This window comes from Alosa pseudoharengus, unplaced genomic scaffold, assembly GCF_046254945.1.
Source record: "Alosa pseudoharengus isolate Yale_2024_CS ecotype anadromous, Long Island Sound unplaced genomic scaffold, YU_APseudo_1.1 YU_APseudo_1.1_scf_2, whole genome shotgun sequence".
In the NCBI taxonomy this organism is placed as follows: domain Eukaryota; kingdom Metazoa; phylum Chordata; class Actinopteri; order Clupeiformes; family Clupeidae; genus Alosa; species Alosa pseudoharengus.
Window position 1 is genome coordinate 45,958,037 of NW_027468663.1, and position 23,201 is coordinate 45,981,237.

General features: G+C 42.1%; 2 protein-coding genes across 2 annotated transcripts; one reads left to right on the forward strand and one right to left on the reverse strand.

The window, feature by feature from the left end:
- The first annotated feature begins 236 nt into the window (after positions 1-236).
- nmnat2 (nicotinamide nucleotide adenylyltransferase 2) lies at positions 237-9,069 on the forward strand. The gene is made up of 11 exons (XM_076296027.1): positions 237-408; positions 2,445-2,533; positions 3,528-3,595; positions 3,727-3,805; positions 4,892-5,015; positions 5,714-5,794; positions 6,113-6,157; positions 6,677-6,753; positions 7,046-7,147; positions 7,365-7,432; positions 8,100-9,069. The coding sequence occupies exons 1-11, from the start codon at positions 324-326 to the stop codon at positions 8,200-8,202; spliced, it is 921 nt and encodes a 306-aa protein (XP_076152142.1). The 5' UTR covers positions 237-323; the 3' UTR covers positions 8,203-9,069.
- A 1,710-nt stretch (positions 9,070-10,779) lies between these two features.
- lamc2 (laminin, gamma 2) lies at positions 10,780-22,189 on the reverse strand. The gene is made up of 22 exons (XM_076295216.1): positions 22,031-22,189; positions 20,240-20,410; positions 19,911-19,998; positions 19,599-19,723; positions 19,317-19,448; positions 18,995-19,184; positions 18,606-18,718; positions 18,301-18,516; positions 18,009-18,185; positions 17,253-17,486; positions 16,628-16,764; positions 15,452-15,608; positions 15,126-15,331; positions 14,877-14,956; positions 14,585-14,722; positions 14,206-14,344; positions 13,607-13,756; positions 13,130-13,244; positions 12,639-12,835; positions 12,106-12,264; positions 11,850-11,949; positions 10,780-11,506 (listed from the first exon to the last, which is right to left on the reverse strand). The coding sequence occupies exons 1-22, from the start codon at positions 22,104-22,106 to the stop codon at positions 11,250-11,252; spliced, it is 3,357 nt and encodes a 1,118-aa protein (XP_076151331.1). The 5' UTR covers positions 22,107-22,189; the 3' UTR covers positions 10,780-11,249.
- Positions 22,190-23,201: the final 1,012 nt, after the last annotated feature.

Genomic DNA, 23,201 nt, shown 5'->3' on the forward strand with positions numbered 1-23,201 from the left:
GCAGCCATCGCCAGTGGCTTTAGAGCACAAATTGGGAACTTGAAACACTATAGGCTTATCCTATAATAGGCTATATGAATATAGCCTATAAATCTATGTAGGCTAAACAGTGGAATAATCATTGCACTAGTTTCCATAACGGTGATCGGCGCCTTTAAAGATTGGACAGTTGAGAAATACCCTGTGACGCCCTGCATCTTGCCGAAGAGACGGGGATACTGCCGCATCCGAATGAACCTCGCCTATCGCTGCGGTCGGGAAGGGAACATAACAAAGACAAAACATCGGCCACTTAACCAAACGTGGCTTAAAATACTCGGATAATGACAGAGACTACTAAAACGCACGTTATTCTGCTGTCATGTGGAAGTTTTAACCCAATCACTAAAGGACATATTCATATGTTTGGTAAGCTTGTGGGTCTGTTTTTTTAATCGGTAGTTTATTGCGTACCACCTTTGTGAGTATCTGTGGTCTACAACAATTGGATCAATACGTAGATCCATTTGGGCTTCGGTTCATTTTGGTATCGCGCTGTAGCCTACCACGACTAATTTATGTTCTTGGCGTTTGTAGCCTAAATCGCTGTCCTAAGTGTGGTGCTGAAATGGGCGACGGCCCTTATGTCAGCATTAACTGGCTATGTGTAAGGAATATGATTGTGTTTTCTATATCTTCGGCATGCTTTAACGTTAACCGAAATGCCATTTTACATCTTGTTTTTAATCATTATTCTCTTACAGAGCCATCTCTTAAAATCACTACCGTTTCACATGGCGTCACTGTTTGCCTACTAAGTGCGGCATGGCCTGTTAGTTACCAAAACGCCCGTGGAAAGGGGGCGAGGAGTATAGCGTTCTCAACTGTTTGCTGAAAGAGCATAATTATACAGTAGCCCTACTCAATATTTGTATAGGCTTTAACACAAAAGCAACAGCGAAGATTAGTTTATCTTGGTGAAAATGATCGGAAACTTATTCAAAAGTGCTTCAATAGGCGTGGACCAACGTTGAAGATGCAGCCAACCCGACTGCGAAACATCCGTTAATTACCTTTTTGTCCTATTTGACGTTGACGTAGGGCAGGCTATTGGATAATGGTTAGGCTACCCCATAAAAAGGCCCATCATTTTATAAGCGTGGCCTGTTAATGGTTGGAAGACAGGTGGGCTAGAATAGACAGTTTACTTTTGAGAAGATGTTGCCTCAGGGTGCTCTGAAACCCAGAAACGTAGGCTACGTTTTTAGTCTTAATTTCTTCTACTTAATGGAATTAGTCCATTATATGTCGTCACTGTTGTTAGACTATATCTACATATTACATTAACATAGGCTAGATAATTACATGTATGTCGCCTAGCTAAATCCAGCTTGTACATTCAGAAAACACAATCATGTTAGGCTAATTATATGCTGTTAGAAAATATAAGGGGGATTTTTCAGTTTTTTTACAAGACAACTAGGGGTAGGGTTGCTGCAAAAATGATGTATGCCATGGCTACAAATGCAGCTGGATCTGGAGTTTCCCCAAGGGGGGGGGGGGGGGGCATTCATATTTTCTGTGACCTATTTTTCAAATCAGGGATGTTTCATAGTATCCAGCTTTTACAAGGTAGTTGGAGATCAGTTCTCTGAATTGAGTAGACCAGATATAATGATTGTGGGAACACAACATATATTTCACTAATTAATTCAACAATGACATATGTCATCTGTCTTTTTATCTGTTTATTCATGATTCACATACAAATCTGTCATTCTTCAAGATTTTGTATCCAAGCTATGCCAATGTGTTAATTTCCAGTTACAAGAAATAGATTATTTACCACTTGTGGACTGTTCCTCTGACCTGAAATTTTTTTTGCTCTGGACTTCATGCGGCATAAGTTGCATTTCAGGCAGTCTGAATACTTGGCATGTAATTAGAGTGTCAATGAGTGTTGTTAAATGTCAGGCATGTCACATGTATTGATGCGCTTAGCCTTAGTCAGAGACAGCAATGCAGTCAGTCTTAGTCAGAGGGAGTAAGCATAGATGTGTGCAACTATTTTCAAACAAGAAACCATGAGTCAACTTTGGAAAACCCTGTGACTTTCACAACTGAAAACAAACATACATTAGCTGAATGTGACAGAAACATATAGACCAATCCTGGCTGTACATTCAAATTGCAAAACCCACTTATGCTTCAACTGGTCATTTTGGTCAAGGCTTAAAATATGGAGGTATTCAAGAGGTCACCAAGTGATAGCAATATTCAAAGAGTTTCTTCAAACACGTCTTTGTAATAAACAATTATTTTCAATAACATATTGCAATGACTGAAATAAACAAGTTGTCACTTCAATAAATAAGATTTTTTATTAACCATTCATACATCCGATTGTTATAATATGGCACAGGTCATTGTATAAACATAATAATTACTCTGTCTCCACATTGCAGAGAAAGCCAGAGAGCATCTTCACAAGACTGGGCGTTTTATAGTGATTGGTGGAATTATTTCTCCAGTTCATGACTCCTATGGAAAACCGGTAAGGAGTACTTTTGCTGACCAGTTTTACCTCAGCCATGTCCCTTAAGGCACTCAGGACTGACTGCCTGAACGAATCACCAAATGACAGCATTTAACTGTGAATGTATTGATTGCTCATTATACATTTGAAATGAATTGGCCTGCATTGGCCAGAATCTATTGATACAGTTTTGATATATGATGTGCAAGATGCAGTGACACCATGCCTATATTTGGATATTTAAATGTAAATGTAAAATGGTGGTATATTCATTATAATGCACTTCCCTCTAAATAGATGCTATATCAGATACACTTGTGAGCCTTTTTTCTGGAATTAATCAAAAGCTTGTCCTAGTTTACCTATCTGAGGCTAACAAAAACATGAATAATACATGTGCAGGAAGTGCTGTTTCTAAAAACCAGTCTTTGAACATCTTTTCTATGTTGTGTATTTCATGGTGGTGGTGTGTTTTTAAAAAAAAAAAAAAAATATTCTATACTGGTGTTTACTTCATGTAGGGCTTGTTAAAATGCCTTGACAGTAAAATGTCTGCAGTTGTATTTACCACATTTTCTAGACAATGAAACACATTAAAATGTCTGCAGTTGTATTTACCACATTTTCTAGACAATGCAACACAGTAAAATGTCTGCAGTTGTATTTACCGCATTTTCTAGACAATGCAACACAGGGTTTAACATCTCTTTTCAGTTGTTCTTTCATGATATTAATGATATTTAAAATAGTATGTGCAATTCATGATCAACAATTTATCATCATTTTGCATTAGGTTATCAGACTTTTTAATGACTTTGAAAGCTGTGTTTACCCACAGTACAGATGTGAATCACAGTAGTATAGGAAAGCAGTTCTATAAAAGGCTACTGTTCAATTACTTTAAAATTTCCCACAATACTGTTGTGATTTACAAGAATGTGCTGTGCAAAGGATTTATCCAGTAGTATACTGTCCACATAGCACCTGAATTGTTAACTGTGTGCCTGTGCAGGGTCTGGTCCCCAGCAGACATCGTCTTACCATGTGTCAGCTGGCAGTCCAGTCTTCTGATTGGATCAGGTAAATGTTCTTCTTCTTCCTTTGAAGTGACAGACAGCACCATGGTTACCAGCAGTGAAGTAGTTCGCCAGCCATAAATAGTTTCAGTGATGTTGACATGAGTTGCTGATGGCATGTTGGCATGTGCACAGGGTGGACCCCTGGGAGTGTTACCAGGACAAATGGCAAACTACCTGCAGTGTGCTGGAACACCACCGAGACCTCATGAAGGTAATACAACATCAAACGGCATCTGAACACAGACACCACAGATCAAACACACAGATCAAATAAACATTCTGCAACGTAAATATTTGAAATAATTTGGCATATACTGTAGGTAGGTTTCAGAATTTCTCACATATTTGGTGATTGGTATCAGTTAAAGTATTTTCTTACTAATCTATTTCTAATGTAATAACATCAAACAGTTATGAATGGAACTGATCATATTCCCCTGTTAATCCTTTCATATTCTAATGAGAAATAAATCCATTACTCTTATACCACTATGCGCTACAGTAGCACTCAGTGTTATAGATTTAGGCTTTCCATATATGTTTTCAAGACTCATTTTAGCTTCCTTCTGTATGTACAGTACATATTATGTAGCCTACTGTGCCATCATTCAGCGTATGTTTCCATGGAAACAGAGAGATTCAGTCCAAGCAGTAATGTTGCTTAAATCTGGTGCCAGATCCAGCAGTCCCATTCATCGCTGGGAAGTCCTTATCGTTGGGAAGTCCTTATGAATGAATTCTCAGCTGTGAATGTCAGAGTCTGCATCAGAACTATGATGCAGAACTATTTGACCAGATACTGATAAAATGATGCTGATTATGTAGACCAGTTTATTTGTGTGTGCGAAAGCAAGGTGCTTGAGATTGCTTGAGATGCTTGTTTTAGGTATTTGCCTTTAAGGATTAAGTATATTGTATTAGATATGTGCTCAAACCTAGTTTGGGGGTGACCTCTATGTGGTAGCTAACTGTAATCATAGTAAAATCTACTGTAGTCACTGTAATCTAGTGTAAATCTAGCTAATGTAGGAAAGACTGACTCTATGTATTCATATAGCCTAAAGACAATGCTCAACATCAAATAGGCAGCCCTAAACAGTCACTGGGAGCCTACTAGTATATCTGTCATTTTGTACATTTCGCACCAGCCACACATCACTGTAACACTGGCATCTTGACATTCATGTAGAATTGTGTGTATAATTTTATATTTTTTACAGGATCTGATCTGATAACTATTATGAATTTGGAAATTTGTAAAGATTACAAACCCTTCTCTGATGTATTTTCTCAACAGAGAGTGACAGGGTGTATTCTCTCCAATGTGAACACACCCTCTACAACCCCTGTGATTGGCCAGCCACAGAATGAGACCTCAACCATCTACCAGAATCGTAACACAGCTAACAAACCCACAGTTGGTAAGGCACTTCTCCACCTTCCCCAGGTGCCTCACACTGTGCTGTGCTGGGACTAATGGTGCATTTCAGGCAACCCGTAACCCGTGTTTTCACAACCTTCTACCCATGAAAGTGCCCTGGAACGGCTGTCAAACCCGTAACATACTACCTGTGAACTCGTACCAGATCGTTGTACTCCCAGTTACTGTTTTTGACGTCATACACACATAAACAACAGCCGCAGAAGTGTTTGTCATGACTTGTTATGACTTTGCCTGGAACGCTACTAAGTCACTAAGTTGTGAGACTTGAAGTTGTAACTTACGGGCTAAAAATTGTATCTGGAACGTAGCATAACTTGCTTGTGTCTTTATTGTTGTGTGTCTTATGAAACACCAATTGCATTTCCTGTTTGAGTTGGTAGAACAAGTGCTTTCTCTAGGTTTTCACAGAGAAACAGGAAATTAATTGGCAGAATTGTCATTGTTATCACTTTTGTTAGATTTGACGAATATGACTCCAGAATTAGTAACAGTGTTAGCCTCCCCCGATAACAACAAGGCCCTTGTGAATGACTGCTGTGTCAGCATTTTAGGAGCCTTAGATGCATCAGCTGTCTACACCACACTCAGTCCATGCTCAGGCTTTACACTTAGCTTTTATGTGCATGATGTTGTGGTGTTGTGGCGCTAGCTTGACCTGACTCTTCCTATTTCCAGTTAAACTGTGGGGAAAGATGAGTGAAAGCTTTGGCAAAATCTGTTGTGTTCGCCCAAACATGGACCGTTTCACCTTTGTGGGTAAGTATACAGTTTCATCATTAAAGCCACAGATTATTAATATTCCCTTACATTTTCATACTGTACATACCCATACATGTTAAACATGAAGCAATTCCTATCCAATGTGTATAAAAGCTAAGGGTGTTATCAGTTTGATCTTGGTATGGGGTGGAATATGGATACTCTTCTCCTCATGCAGTGTCTGAAAATCTAGCTCATAATTGCTGTGCATTATTCATGGGCACGTCGAACAGGAGAAGCATGCATTTAACATGAGCAGTCTTCTCTACTAAACCACAGTCATCTCTGAAACTTGGCCTCCCTTTGTTCAAACAGATGAGAATGCCAACCTGGGGACTGCCATGAGGTATGAGGAAATTGGTGAGTTTGTGTTTTTTATGCTCCAAATTCAAGGAAAACAATTTACAGTGACTCATTTCTAATCGTTTCAAGCACAAATGCCCCGCTGGGATCATTCAGTTGTCAGCTTTGTATTTTGAAGGGATTTTTCAACTCATGTAATCAGTGTTTATTGTTATTTGTGAGTTAATCTTCATGAGATGAACTAAGCAGATTTTTTAAGTAAGGGCGCTGTCTGTCAGTCATTGATCTATATGCCCTGATAGACTTTGGAATTGATGGAAATATTGATGTGACCCCTGCTGCTCAGTCCTGCTCATTAAATCAAGTGATTCTTGCCCTCTCAGAAATTTGACATTTGGCTTTTTATGTGGCTTCAAATAGGGATGTTTAAGAGGTTTAAATCAATCAATTACTGTTGCTCTCTGTTGATACTGTATGGACCTTTTGTAATGTGCTGATGTGGCAGTGTTGCAGTATTTTTTTTGTTTGACCTGCCTGTTGTGTAATCTTGCGGTTGATCACTGTTCCTGTTTTTAGAGCTGCGTATCCTTCTCCTGTGTGGAAGTGATTTGCTGGAGTCCTTCTGCATCCCGGGCCTGTGGAAGGAGAGTGATGTAAGCTGAGTTCTGCTGCACAGGAGACCTTGTCCTTCTCTTCTTTATTGGACAGAGCAGTTACACAATTTCAAACATGTTTTTTTTTTGGAACTGTGGAAGTGGTCCTTTTTCCATCAAAAACCAGAACAATGAGACAGAAAGCCCAGAATCTAACTGGGTAAACAGTTGACTGTGTCAACAACAGATCCCTTTTGTTCTTTAGCTTCAGTGCTAGTGTGAGTCAGCAGCACATCAGATACAATTGATCATTTACACACTGTACTGAATGGAGCCGCCCTTTGTTTTGCAGATGGAGGTGATTGTGGGAGACTTTGGGATAGTGGTGGTGCCTCGGGATGGAACTGACACAGAGAGGATAATGAATCATTCGTCTGTCCTGCGCAAGCATAAGGTAAACACCAAACCTACTGTATATTACATGAGAACATCTACAAGTGCATTGAGGTGTCTTGCAGAGTGTTACTGTAGCTGTTTTAGAGGTAAATTAGTATGTAAAGTGAGTAAGGAAAGTATTATTTTAAGCTCAAATGTCTTTCGTATGATCTTGTTTCATTATTCTGGTGTTACGTTATTTTTTTATGAATCTTATTCTATTTTCACTTTTACAGGACAACATACTTGTGGTAAAAGATGACATCAACCACCCGATGTCCATTGTCAGTTCGACCAAAAGCAGGTTGGTGAATGCCACAGATTATTAAGTGCTCCATTTCTTCGTAAGCTCCATGAGTCCTCTTAATTTTTTGCCTTGTGATGTTCATCATGAGTCTGTCATATGGCTCTAATTTCAAATATCAATGCACACCACTAACTGGCCTTGGTGTTGTGGGAGCCATGCAGTGAGAACAAGTGGTGATATTTGCAAATCTATTGAGACCACAGAGGGCACAGTCTAGTAGAAATAGGTTGAGTAAGTAGTGATAGTAGTAATAACTAATTTGAATGATTGGCAAAGCAGAGTGCAGAGAAGTTAGGTATTTTTTAACCTAGGGTCTATTTTATACTTTGACCCCAAGTCCAAGTGGAACATGATAAAGATGTTAAATGTGATTTGTGATTTAAATATTTCACAGAAATGGCATGGCTTCACTCACAGAGCACTTCCTTGTTTTTACATTCCCACACTCAAGTGTCACCCTGACCCACCCATGTTTGATTGTAAGGTCATGTGCATGGTATTATAATAAGGATTTTACCCAATAATGAAATCAGCTTTCCATGTACCGACAGCCCGACCGCATTGCGGCCTGTGTGTCGACCACTCATACAGATTAGAGCCTGACTTATTGTCCACTACAATGTCCTGCAGTGCCCGTGTCAATGTGGTATTTTCCTCTCGGCAGACTGGCCCTCCAGCATGGTGATGGCCACGTGGTGGACTACCTCTGCCAGCCCGTCATCGACTACATCCTGCAGAGTCAGCTCTACATCAACGCCTCAGGATAGGAGGGGTGCAGCAGCGTCCATCCCAGCTGTAGTTCTCGTCTGTCTCTGTGTGTCGGTCTTACAGTATACTCCTCCTGCGCTGTCGCTTTTCCATATAGACCCTTTCAAGAGAGTTCCATTATCAGCATCATAGTTGGCCCCACAAGACTTCCTTTTTAACATTCCATATGTTATCTTAATGCAGAGGAAGTAGATTGGGGCCCAAATAGAATGTTCAAGCATTGTTTTTGTTTACCTTGTTGAAAGGGTCCATAGAGGAGCATTAAGTATCCATGTGCTTTTCTTACTGTCTCATAGTGACTCACTGGGCCTGAGAGTGTACAGTATTGTGCCTGAGAGCTCTGTTTATATGGACTTCTTCCACCAATGGGATTCTTTGGACTGTGATCGGGAAAGGGGCCAATGGGCGAGACAGAGAGAGGGGGGATGGGGACAGTAAGCGATTGGTCATGTGGCAAGAAAGTGAGAAGGAGAAATGAAACATTACCTGCTGTAATGTTGGGCTCTGCTGTTTAATTTCATATTGACACTTTCCTCAAGTGCATGCATGGATTTTTTATTTTATTTTGCGCATGAGATCTTACCTTGCTTATGTAGACTGTAGTCTGTTGTGGCAGTGTGTGCTGAGGAGCTATATATGTGCATAGACGCATTCCATCTCTGTCCCCATTTTCTATTATCTACCGTCATTGTATATAGGAAAACTGGATTGCTGTTGTGTTGCTGTTGCACACTTACGACTGCAGTGCTCTGTCTGCAGTGTGCCGTCATGCATACATGTACATTGTTTTGCACACTTCTGTACACGTCTTTCTCTTTATGAAAATATCATTTCACACAATGCTGTTGTTTGCTTGCTTAAATGCTACCACAAATCCTCAGATAATGTCTCAGATGCTTAGTAAAGAGATGAACATGTCACCTGTGGCATTCCTCAGCTGTGTGTACTACAGAAGTACAAAGCTACGGGACGAGAAGTCCAGGTTGGTGTATCCCGGTCAGAATCGTCACAGCCACCCACTCCGAGAGCATGGAATCCCCAGAGAGGACGCTGCAAGGACGCGTACACAAACATGTGAAAAGAAAACCTGGTTCTGAGCAGCTTGTCTAGCTGACAGGCCAGGGAGGATGGGGAGGACAGGGCCATTCAGACAGGTCTGTGATTGAGAGCGAAGATTAAAACAGACTGAAGGGGGGCAGCTGTCGCCAGAGGAGGGAGAGCTCATCTTCTGGGAGGGGAAAGCAAGGCAGGCAGTGAGAACAAAACAAAACTGAGAGTGCACGGTTTTCAGTGTGTCATGTTCCCCTTGGACACAAGGATTAGCCTGTTACAGTTTAAAATGACAGATTATCCCAACCAATTTGTATCCATCTGTTTGTGTACTGCTAAAAGGATATAGCAGATTAATGATAAATAGTGATAAATATGCTACACATGACAAAATAATTCCAACCTATGCTAGAGTGATGTAAATACAGTACACTCTAAGAAAGAGAAGAATGTAAAGAAGAAACAGGGTATAAATCCATATAATAGAAAACGATTTCCTTAATAATAAAAATAATGTTAACATGTTCTCCCATTGCTTTGCCTTTGACCCAAACAAGTGTCAGTTTTTCCTTTCCTGTACACTTACAGTATGGTGATGATGTTTTGGGTAAGATGAATTTTATTTCACAGAGGAACTTTGTTGGGTTGTAAGGAGTGGAAAACGTGGAAAAGAGTAGTCCGCAAATGGCATACTTGAATTTCATAGAACTGTGACCAATGCTACACACATTCAGTAATATTTTTAAACTTGCATGAAATTTGTAAGTACATGTTGGGGGAATTCCCATTTCCCACATTTACAAGAAAACATGAAATGGCATCAACATTCCGAGCAACCTGTATGAAAAAGATCAATAAAGCGTGTGGTAATATAATACAAATCTTCAGAGCATGGCTTTTGCTCATCAGCACCTCATAGACCACCATATTGCCCCACTGTCATGCTACCCATCAAGACAAAGAGGACGACTCCTCCTCTTTGCTACTTTGGCCAAATCTGTCAGCCAGTTTAGCAAGTCTTTGTTTTCTTAGCCAGTCTCAGCATAGATACAGCAAGATGAACTATTTATCAATGTGTGATAAGAATAATTTAGTACAATTATAATTATAGGACTCTTTCCATTAGGGCAAAGTGACCAAATTCACACAAGGAGATCATTATCCCTAAAGACCTAAAGATGATGGACAATCATGACCACCTAGCCAGTGTCAAACTCCAATTCAATGGTGTGGACATGGCTTAGGGCTTAGGCTGTCATAACAATAACTGAGCCACCTTTTTTAATGTTTTATTAATGTTTATTTGTATTCTTGATGTTGAATTTCGCATCATGCTGTGTAATGTGAAATAGGCTTGGTTGTTGATCAGCCACTGTGGGTCCCTGCCTTACAGCACAAGGAATTTAACACCTATCCTGTGTAGTATGTCTCAAAATGTGTCAGAACCAGTAGGGTAAATACCACCAAGAAGAAACTCAATTGCTATGTTCAAAAGCATAAATAAAAAGAACAGAAAGAATTGCATCTTCTCCCATAAGTCCATACTTTAATGATATGCAAAATAAATACTGAGTGGTTTCGCAACAACAGTGGCAACATGAGAGTTCTGTTTGTCCCAACAGTGATTAAAAATGATTTGGTTTTAGGTGAAGATGGTCATTTTAGATAAGGCACATTTCACAGAACTTCACAGTCGGCCTTCCTACGACATGGCACTGAATTTGGAGCTCAGACTTAACACACACTCATACACACACACACACACACACACACACACACACACACACACACAGAAACTTCACATCCACACACACTACACATCCACAGACTTTCACGATGAAGCAACAGAAGTTAAACAAAAAAAACATTACAAGTGTATGAAAGAAAATGAAAATATAGTGCATAATTCTGCGATCTCCAGGCGTCTGTAACATGCTGAAGCAGCAGGTGGACATTCCCAAAAGCCTCTCCATAACGAGAATGGGGTTGTCGATGCTCAGGGCCTCTCGATGGGCGGCGCGTTGAAGCAGCCATTGGGGATCCTGGCACGGATGTCCTCCAGGTTCTTGATGTCGGCCATGATGGCGCCAATGTTTGCGCTCAAGTTTGAGAGGGCGGTCTTCTGCCGCGCATCAATGTCCTCCAGCTCCTTCAGCCGGGGCAGAAGCTCCCCGGCCACACGGGTGGTAGCAGTGTTGACGGCTGCCTGGAGCTCATTCACCTTGTTCAGATCCACAGGTCCACTTGTGGAGCCTGAAAGAGGATGAGAGGATGAGAGGTTAATCGTGCACAGCTACATAGTTCCATTCTCTAGTCTTTATCTGATAAGATATTTCTTTTCAAATTGATATGTAGAGCTCCTTGACTCTCTCCATATCATTCAGTCTATAATGTACATTTGTCATGTACTTGCCAAACTCCTTTTGTAATTTGGTGTAGCCCGACAGGAAAGTGTCATTTTCACTTGCAAAAAGAGCTTCTAAGACATTGCAGTTAATTGCATGTTCTATAAACCCTTGCCATGTTTACCTTCAGTGGTAGAGCCCTACACTTATTTGTACACACACAGGTCTGTTTTAGGCACAGTTGCACTTACCAAAACCATTTAGAAGGTCAGTGACCGTCTTGAGCGTCTCCCCAACAGCAGTTCTGGTGCCCTCTGCATTGCCTAAGGCAGTTGTGGCATCTTCTGCAACCTAAGGAATTTAGAAAATAGAGAATGTTGGTGTGGTTATTTTAACATGCATTGACTTGTGTGTGTGTGTATGTGTGAGAGAGAGAAAGAGGGAAATAAAGAGAGAGAGAGAGAGAGAGAGAGAGAGAGAGAGAGAGAGAGAGAGAGAGCTGCTCACCTGTACCACTGTGTCCTTCTGGGTCTCAGCTATTTTTGTCTCCTCTTTGATTGTGTTCAGCACATCGTCCGCCCGGTCCTGAAGGCCGTCCACATCCCCTCTGAGGACACCAGCGTCCCTCTCCAGCTCCGTGGACAGAGTGACCACATCAGGCATTCCCTGCAGAGAGCCGCACATCCACAGATCAACACATTTAGCTCTGACTGTGACTCTGACTTGTCATCAACCACCCCACCAACAGCCAAGGAAAGTCCTTCCTCTAAATTTGCCACAGCTCTGTTTCAGACAATAGACTTAATGGGCAATGGGCAGAAAGAGAAGTCAGTTTCCATTTAAATAAGTGCATTCCCCAAATGGAAAAGTTATTCCTGATATGAAACACTGTTCTCTGGCCTGGCTGACTCTACACACTGAGTCCATTGAGGCCTGGTGGCCATTACTTCCTGTCTCAGCGTGACCCCGGCACAAGCTGCATATTTGCATATGAACTGGAGTGTGTTAATGTGCACAGATTCCAGTCTGTTTCTCCATACCTCCAGACGGGTCACTATTTCCCCCAGTGTGCTGATGGTACCCAAGGCTCCATTGTACGGTGTGTCCACACTGTCCAGGACTGACATTGTCTGGGCATTAGTGGTAACTGCGTTTCTGATGGTGGCATTGATACCAGGCAGCTTAGAGATGGCGTCCTCTGCCAGTGCTTTGTTCTCACTGATTTTGTCATCAAAGCCTAAAAATACAAACATAAAAACTTAAATGACAGACTGGCACCTATACACACACACATATATATGGGTAAGGTAAACAGTTGTAGAGTTAAGATACTTGCACAGGGAATCAGGGCACTAAATCACAATGGTAATTAGTGTATTACAATGTAATTAAAGGTGTAATTACAACATAACAAGGACCCTGTAATACAAATTATTACCCTGGATTTCTGTTAATACCTCTTAACATGACTAGGTTTCATGGACTTCATAACTCACAATGTAGAGAGCGATCGGGAGCATAAATGACGTACCTCGTAGCGTCTCCAGGGCGTCCTCCACTCCACTCATGTTGTTGTTGATGCCTTTCAGAGCCAGGTCGGCCACAGCTTTGGCAGCATCTGCCCTCCCAAGCAACTTGTCATATTTCTGCAGGGGAACATAGAAACAGTGTCAGAGTGGAAACAACACTTGACTTGCTGTCTTGTGTCTGGCCAATAGAAATAAAAACATATCCCACACATCCCATGGAACCAGAGGTGGGGAAACCCTGGCTTCAGAAATTAATGTCCTACTATGTTGTTTCTACCTATCCCCTCAAAACAGGTGATTTCACTAATTAAGTCATCTTGCCAGTTGTGCTACTTAGAATCTCCCTGTTTAGTGAATGGGTGTAACAAATATATGGTAGGCCTTTCGCACAAGGCCATGTTTCCCACCCCTGCCAGTGACCAACACCATCACAAAATCAACACTTTTTGCTTTAGTATGCTGAAGTTGAGTTTATATACCTGCTGGGCGGCCTTGGCCTGGGCCAAGAGGCTCTCAGCTTCGCTCTGGTCAGCATCAACATCCTTCTGCAGCTCCTGGTATGCGGTCAGGTTCCCCTCCATCCACTTCTTCAGGCTGTTTAGACTGCCTACCAGCGTAGCCATGTCCTCCTGTAAAAGAGGAAGAACCAAATGAGAAGACTACAAGAAATCAACCAGGAGATACAAACAAATAACAGGTTGGCTCACACAAACACAAACACCCACACACACACACAGGACTCCATGGAGACCTGTCCCAGATTGCTCAGTCTGTTACTGGGACCATTAATGAGATGCTGTTTCATCCCCACATACACTTGCTGACTCATGTCCTTGAATCATTCCCAACTTCATCATTTCATTTCTTTTGTAATTTTAGAACTTCATTGATTTAAAACACCCAAAACAGTGCTTCAAAAAGAACCCCCAAACAGATACTACTTTGACAGCATTAAGGAGCCACAAACCCAGCTGTACATGCTGCTGTGGAGTTTAATTCTCCCTAATCCTCAGTGCTGTAATGTACTGATCTGTGTTAGCCATGACACAGGCGAGTGTGTGTGACCAGAGGCGCGTACCGTGGGAGGCTGTGGGAGCACCAGAGAGGAGATCTGCTTCAGAGTGTTGGCTGCAATGTCGCTCTCCCCTGTCGCCGCAGTAATCAGGCCGGACGCCTCGTTCTGCATAGCCTTCACCTCAGAGCCCTTCTTCTCATATCTTACAAAGGAAAAAAACTGTTAGCCTAGGGTACACTTCTCCCATTTGTTAAAAAATCATCTCTTTTTGCTTTAGAGTGCTGATAGTTTTTAGCATAGTTAGAATCAAAGAATCACAGTATTAATGATCTGATGGCATATATCATTCATAATAGCAAAAGTTAAACTCTCCAATTGTGTACTAACAAGCCACTGTGTCACTATGACATTTAATTACCATAATTAAGAAAGACAGACTTACAGAGCCTTGAGGTTGACAATCTGTTCCTTCACTTTGTTCTCTCCTGTCATAGCGGTTCGCATCAGGTTCAAGGCTTTCTCTGCATCAGACAGGGCACTGTTGGCAGTCTTTTCAATGAAATCTGCTCTCCCCTGGTGCCTGTTGAAAACAACAAAGATAATATGTTTTTTCTTCTTAGTATAGTATAGTATAGTATAGTATAGTATAGTGTAGTATAGTATAGTATAGTATAGTATAGTATAGTATAGTATAGTGTAGTATAGTGTAGTATAGTAAAGCTATGTTGACTCACTTCTCTGCCAGCGTAGTGGCCTTCTGGACTAATCCAGTCAAAGAGTCTGAACCAACAGCAGCATCACCTGAGGGGAACTCCTAATAAGGGGAGAAGAGACAATGATCTCACTTATTCACTTATAAACATATTTTGGAATATACAGAAAGCAGATAAATATTGTGACAACATTATAAGCAACTACAAACAATAAAAGGGTGAAATGTAAGGCAAAATGCCATTATAGATCATTATGATGCTGTGACTTACTGCTTGCCTAAGCTCCTGTTTGGCTTGCTGTAGTTTTAGCTTTGCACTCTGAACTAGTTGCTGAATGGCAGAAACTTGTCTCTTGTACTGCTGCTCCTGTAGTTTGATGTTGTCCATGGTTTCAGCCAAAGACTGAATATCTCTGTCCTCTCTCAGCTGGGTCCCACTGACTTTATTTAGCCTCTCCTCAAGACTCTTCTCCATCTCTAAAAAATGGAGATAAAGACATTTCAGGCATGATTACAAACAGCGTGTGTGTGTGTGTGTGTGTGTGTGTGTGTGTGTGTGTGTGTGTGTGTGTGTGTGTGTGTGTGTGTGTGCTGTACCTGAGAGTTTCTCTGCTTTCCTCTGCATGTCTGCCACCACGTCCTCTAATGCACGGACGCTTCTCTCCATCTGAGCATCATTCACAGACACCTTGCCGCTTGCAATCTCATTGAACAGGGCCTCAATCTCACGGACCTTACCAGCATAGTTATCTATCTGTGAAACAGGGGAAAACACCATTAACCACAAAAAACAGATGGAGATATCAAGGTTGTCATTCATCGCTACATTACACTTAAATATAAAAAAAGATGTTATACTGCACAGAGATAGCCGGCACACAAACATCACAGTTTATAACTATGATGTTGAATGTGGTAACTGTGATGGCTTTGCAGCAGTATAAGAGAGGTCCATTAGGGATTAAGGCGAGGCCTGTGCTGGGACACCTGGCCCAGCGTCCAGATTAATCCTATCCCCATAGCGATATTTAGCGCAGCCCCTGCCCTAATGTCAAGAGGACACAGCACACAGTCTAGCAGCAGAAGCAGCTGCTGGAACCTCACTGCTCCGCTAGGCTGAACACACGCACAGCGTGGGTGTTCACAGATCGGCACAGCTCGTTCTGACAGCTTAACGTCAGTGATTACGGGGGGAAATCACACAGTCCCAGATGCATACCTCTGTAGGTGTGAGGAAACGGTCTGTGGAGTGCAATTAGGCTGATCCAACTAGTGGATTAAAACTTTGACTGTTGCTGTGGCTTAATGCCAAGAGGCTTTTCAGATTTTAGGTGACACACTAACGTCACGTTAACGGCAATTGGCTGGGACGCTTGTGATGGGGTCAACTAATCTCCCATGGCAATTGAGTCCAGCATAGCAAACATCATTGCTGTTGCATCTGGCTCTGGCTGTGCCCTATTACACAACCAAGCAAGGTCACTACCCTAGAATGGATTACAACCATGAGAACAGCACTAGGTGATTTATTTATTTGTTGAGAGTGGATGGGTCTTGTTATCACTTTGGTCACATGACATACAGTGTCTGTCATTCTTGGTCCAAAAACACTGTATCTCTCATTTTTACACCTTCATATACTGTAGCTATGTCAAAAATATGTTGCTAAAACAAAATAAGTTGGGGATGCATCACTGGGGTTGTCTCTGGGTAGTACCTCTTCTACAAGTGAAATAAAACATAAACATCGGTGTCAAAGTGTTGCTGCCTTACCTTGCTCTTGAGCGGGTCAAAGCAGGATGGGCATGAGGATTGACGGCACCTGAGGCCTTCATAACCGGGCCTGCAGTCACACTGGCCAGCATCGCTGCAGTCCTGAGCGAAGGAGCCCATGGGATCACAGGCACAGGCTACAGGAGAGGACAAGACGACACAAAGTCTTAGCGCAGGCTTCTGATGTGTGGTGAGTCGCCTTATGGCGTTGACAATTAATGAAAATGTTTCTGGACTTACAATGATGATGTTTGTGAATATGTTACATAAACAGAATTCCCCAACATTATTGTGCACTACACACTACTCATTTTACTACTATTCGTTTGGATATCTGGGTAATCTAAATTTTTCACATAAACTTTGTCAACAATGAAACTATCACCAATTAAAGCATCAACATGCACAGAACATAAAGGGACAACAGTCAGCTGTTATCCCTTAGATATACTTGACCCTTGAATTTCCCCTTGAGGATCAATAAAGTATCTATCTATCTATCTATCTATCTACTGCATGTCATTACAATGGATTAAGAAGCATACATTTTAAACCCTTTCACAACTCAAACAACGCACTGTTTCTTTAAGTGCTACTTTATTAACAATATGTCCCAACTTCACACCTTTGCACGCGTCTCTGGGGTTGCTGTGGTAGAAGCCTGGCAGGCAGTTTTCACAGGAGGGGCCGCTGGTTTTGTTCAGGCACTTCAAACACTCCCCCGTGGTGCTGTGACAGCTCCCCACCAAGCGGAGGTCCACGTGCCCATTACACTGGCAGGGCTGGCATGGTCTCACAATGCCTCTCTCGCCAAGGGGATCACCATAAAAACCATTAGCACAGACATGGCAACGAGAACCTGGTTGGGAGAGAAGAATGACATCATACATTTACTATATATAAGCGCTTCCGTAGCCCTACGGAGAGGACGTCGCTGTGCGAAGCACATAAAGAATTGTGCCAGCATCGCCGGTTCGAATCCTGCTTGATGACGTGGCCGCCGCTGTCAAGCGATCTCCTGTTAATTTATAGGGCGGTGGTAGTGTAGTGATAAAGGAGCTGGGCTAGCGTGTAGTAGCCTGAAAGTTGTCGGTTCAATTCCCGGCTTCCACCGTTGTGCCCTTGAGCAAGGCACTTAACCCCAAGTTGCTCCGAGGACAATGTGATCCCTTGTAGCTGACATATGTAAGTCACTTTGGTCAAGAAGTGTGTGCTAAATGTAATGTAATGTAATGTAATGTAATATAATACACTTAAGATTATATACTTATATTATATGCGAAAGATCATTATTATCTGGGTTTCATGATGTTATGACATAAGATCAGCATGTAGTCTGTCTGAGACCTGGTCACTTCCTCCTCTCTCTGGAGTTACTAACCTGAGGTCCCCAGTGGGCAGCGGTCACACTTCACTTGCAGTGTCCCAGGCATCACCGAGCACCCGCTGCCACCAGGACAAGAGCATGGCAGGCAGGTATTGGGCCTCTGTGGGTTGTTGTAGGAGCCAGTCGGGCAGGACTGCCCAAGGGAATCGTCATCAGATGAGTAACACTCTCCTGTTGGGAAACACAGGTTGGAGATCAGAAAGTGAAGTACAGCGCATGTATCTTTTCTCTGTCACTGTGTGTGTTTTTTGATCAGTGGGTGAAAGTTCATTTTTTGACCACTCACCAGTCTCTGGGTCGCAGGTTCCTGCCTGGCAGGCACAGGGCACACAAGAGCCGAGTGGGCTGCTGTCAGAGGAATGTCTCTTGTACCCTGGGGCACAGCGCTCACAGAATTGCCCTTCATACCCTGTGGGGCAGCTGCACTTCTCAACCCAGTCTGCGGGGGTGCCAGTGCCCTTACGAGCAGACACAAGGCTCACATTGTCCAAATAACCACGTCCTTTGGGAGAGGAGAAAATAAGACTTTCAGAGACAACTTCAAGAGGCAATTGTTTCATTTTCTATTTAACATAAGTAAGAAGCACGCACCATTTTCCCCAAACGTCCCCCTGATCATGATGGCAGTTAAGTTGCTCAAGAGTTTCTGGAACTGGAGGGATGACAGTTCAGGCTGCCATTTGCTGCCAGGCTTCTCATCCAGTCTGTAATCATAGAGAAACGGCCATTAGTCATCTTGGCGGTTAATGCAGACAAAGCAGAAATGGTTTAATTAATGTAACCACGATACTGTGGCTGTTTACATAATCTGTTATTGCTTGGAGATTCAGTGGGAAGAGGCTTGCTGCTAACACCTGTCTGTAGTTAAGTTAATTGTCTATGTGGGACTAGTGATATGATATGAAAGATATGATGCAGTTGATACTGCATGTAGACAGTTCTTTATTCTTTATTGGCTGAGTTGCCGTAATTTTCCCTACCTGAAAGTGTAGGAGATTTTTTTGGCACAGGCCACCACCGTCCTCAGATCACCCAGAGAGGCAGACACTTGAAGTCCCGCCCCCTGCAGCACCACATCGGACACGGAGGGACGGCGGGTCCCTCTGTCCAGGCGGAGGGAGAAAGACAGGGTCTGGCCATAGCTGAGGATCTGATTGCCCAGGTATGAGGCTGTATAAGGGACATAAAGACAGGATTTGAATCATGTACAATGGAGGACCGACACCTGTAGAAGTAGAAGAGACAACTGCAAATGTCTTCATTTACTTTCTTGTGCATTAAGCGAGTGGAATGAGCACTTACATGGGGCATAGAAATAGATGGGTAAGATGTCCTTGGAGATGGCCTCTAGGTCTCCGTGAGTATGTGACCAGCGGAAATGAACGCTCGGTGGGGTTACACCCTGGGCAGTAGCGACATGCCATCCCTCATCATCTATGGACACACAAATTCTATTTATCACATTGATACTAGAATCATTTGTCATTTTATACCTTAAATGGATCAGGGAGTCTTTTGAATAATCATAATTCATTAAATGAAGAGATACCTTAACACAGTCATCACTGCAGTCATTTTTTTTACCTTTTTGAAATGATGAGGTGATGTTATGGACAGAATAACCAGCTGCTTTAGAACAGTCACTTGAGTGTCCATTACAGAAGCAAGGCAAGCAGTCCTGACTGTTAGTCTGTCCCCTACATTTTAAACTGCAAAAAACAAATGAATGAGTTAGAACAACTGCAAGGTCTTTATTAACAGTGGGGATCTAGAGACCCAAACTATGTCAGACTCTCCCAAATCATTCTACAAAACTAGGACTAGTGAAGAAGTTTAATTACATCATACAGATTATAGCACAGACTAACAGATCATGCCTTTGGCTCTCACACTTACTTGAGAGGCGTGCGGTCACACTTCTCCCCCGTAAAGCCCGCTTTGCAGCTACAGCGGCCCTCGCTGTCACACCGTGGACCCAGTGAACCTGTGAAGAGAAACACATTCTTTAAAGGACTGGGACTGCTCTTCAGAAAGGCTCACACAGAATCATTAGTCTAAATGTTAACACATTAAGGAGAGTGAAATTGGGAAAGATTTCATATGGCTCCTAAATTTGCTAGATGTGAGAGGATATATATGTGAGAGGATCTCTCCTTATTTATTGCATATATATATATGCAATAAATAAAGAGAGATCCACCAGCATTATTCCAATGCATCCTCACCTGTAGGGCTGCAGTTGCAGGAGATGCAGCTCTTGTCTGCCGCCTGGTGGTAGAAGCCCTCCTTGCAGCTCTCACAGTGCCGCCCCTCGGTGTTCCCCGTGCACTTCACACAGCGCAGCCCCTCGCCATCCATGACACAGTACAGCGCCTTCCCATTGCACTGGCAGCTATCTGTGGTTGAAATAAGAAAAGATGCTACTCGTCAGCAGAGAGAAATAGCCTGCACATCATCAGATTATGAGATGTCTCAGACAAAGACTCCAGTGTTGGGAAATATTCAAACACCACTTGGTGTGTAATGATATACCGACTGCCTCCAGTGAGATGTTGGTAGACGCTTTCTGGGCTAGGAATAAAACATCCCTGTAGGCAAGAGTCCCGAAAACCTCAAAGGAGACAAGAGGATCCTGGGAAGAACTTACTACCCTTGACATTCAACAATAATATTTACTTGCATCTGCCACAAGTCTTCTTACACCACACCCATTTAGACCAATTTGGTGAGATTTATGTCTGTGATAAACTTTCCTAAGTACTTTGTCAGCCATGCATGGTGGTTTCTAAGCAATCTCTTGAGAAACACATGCAGGCTTACTGCAACACAAAATCATGCCCATTTCTAACAAGTCTACCAGCGAATGCCCACAGTCTGTCAGTATCAAAGCTACCACTGAATGCCTGAGAGATGGGCTAGTTCCCACAGCAAGATCTCATCCACAGCTGAGTCCTCACTCAGAAACACTCTTTTTGAATCTGTCTTTCAATGTCTTTTTACCTTACTCTCCTGTTATGTAACAATATGACAATGTCCCTGTGGTCTGAACAGGTCCCCACAGGTAAGGAAAACTACGGAGTCAGTTTGATGATAAAAGGTGATACAAAGTCTGCACCACCCAAATAGCCTCCATGTACTTGGATCAGACACGCTCATTTTACCCACAAAGGTGACTGGACAGCAACATCCTACAAGCAGGGGCTTGGGCTTGGGCCTGCCCTCCCATAACACGCCTACGAGTCAAACTCTCCCTTACCCTCAGGTCTAATAATTGTAAAACTAAATGTACAGATGGGTTAACAAAATGAGAAAAGATGGATCTGGCCTGAAGGCCTGTTCTAACTGAAGGCCTGTTCATTTCTTCTTTTTTTTAGACTTCACACAAAATCGCCTGACCCAGAACTGATACAGTACCAGTCAAAAGTTTGGACACACACACACACACTTATTCATAGTTTTTTTCTCAGATTGCTTTTTTCCTACACTGTACAATAATATCTACAACATTCAAAGTATAACAGAAGACTAAGCGTCCCCTTGGAATTGTAAGGTTCTATCTGCATTCTAAGTAGTTCTGAGATATTGAGCTTCAAAGTTTTAGAATTCTGTAGAGTTGTATTGATAAGTGGAACAAGCATGTCCAAAAATGCAACTTCAAGAAACATCTCACCTCACCTTATGAAGTTGTCTCAGAATAAGATATGTCAGTAACTTAATTTTGACAAAAATGTCAGATAGAACCTTATAATTCTAAAGAGATTAAAGGTCCCTAAAAATATACTTGCCTATTTCCATGCCAATGGAAAATATATATATTATACTTGTTTTGCTTACAACACAAATCCATGCAGGCCATTTCATAATCTTAACCACCTGCAAAAATGCGTTGTCATCCTTGAGATTTAGTGCACAAATGGTTTCCAGTCAACTAGCATGCGTATCACCCTAAAACCAAGGTGTTCTTTTTATCAGCATCACATCTCCACACATGACTTTTCCATTAACTTTGTACTCACTTTTGCCGTGTCGATACGTTCCATGGACAGGGAAGGAGATAAATACCATGCAGAGAAATATCCCAACACTCCTCATATTCCAGAACTATATTACTATATCAATCAAATGAATACTCAAAAAAATCTCAAAACTAAACTCAATGGTTTGTCCGCTTCCAATTCAACGGACACCTGATTCTGCTGGGTGCGTCCCTGATGCGCGCTTATAACACCTTTCCCGAGACATGTACCGACACGCCACGCGCCAAGTCCCAGCTGAGGCTTTTACTCATCCGTGAATCAGCATGTGCGTGCCCAACAGGAAATGTTTCATATCATACTCGTCAACGACCCTCTGTTACACACAATAACGAACACTGTTTTATTGTCACGCTATCGGTTCATAACAACTTTTCCCAAAAATAATAACGGGGACATTTGGTTGACAGAGTAAATTAGATTAATCCTGGTCTACATGGGGTAAAAATAAAATGATCTTTTCTGTGTTAGCTGTACATTTGAATTAGATTAGACTATAATTTGACAGTGATGCATTGTAGGCCTGCTAGTTGCCTCATTAAAGTTACACAACAAAGAAGAAAAATGTCTCAATTTAACGTTTTGAGATAAACTCACTGATCATTTTTAGCCTGTAATCTGTACAAATATCCAGAGATGTCAAAAGCGGATATCAGTCAACATCTCTTTTCACAGCAGGGCATACTTGATGGAATTAATGCAGGGACAGGACTTACTTTGGAACAAATGTGAACACCTTGAGAAAACATTCAAGTTTAAGCAGGACATGATAGGAAAGCAAACTGTACAAAGATATGAGGAACTGTAGTGCTATAGTATCAAGAGGCGCTATGTTGAGCCCTCTGAAGACCTGGCAAGGTTGGCATAATACACATGGAGCTTAATTTGGAGCCTGGAACTTTTATTACAATTTGCTCAACTGGGGCCAAATCCGTTCTTATACACCTTGATTCTCACATCACTGAATCATTTCCTAACCAGACAGATAACAAACTTATTCAGAATAACTACTGAAGGCTATGTGTTGCTGTGGTTCTCAGCATTTTTAGTGCAGGCATAGCTGAGGTTTTTCAATATTTTTTTTACTGTCACACCCTGTATTGGACAGAAGACAGCCAGACAGTCAAGCAGTCCCAAAGGCCCCTGAATGCAT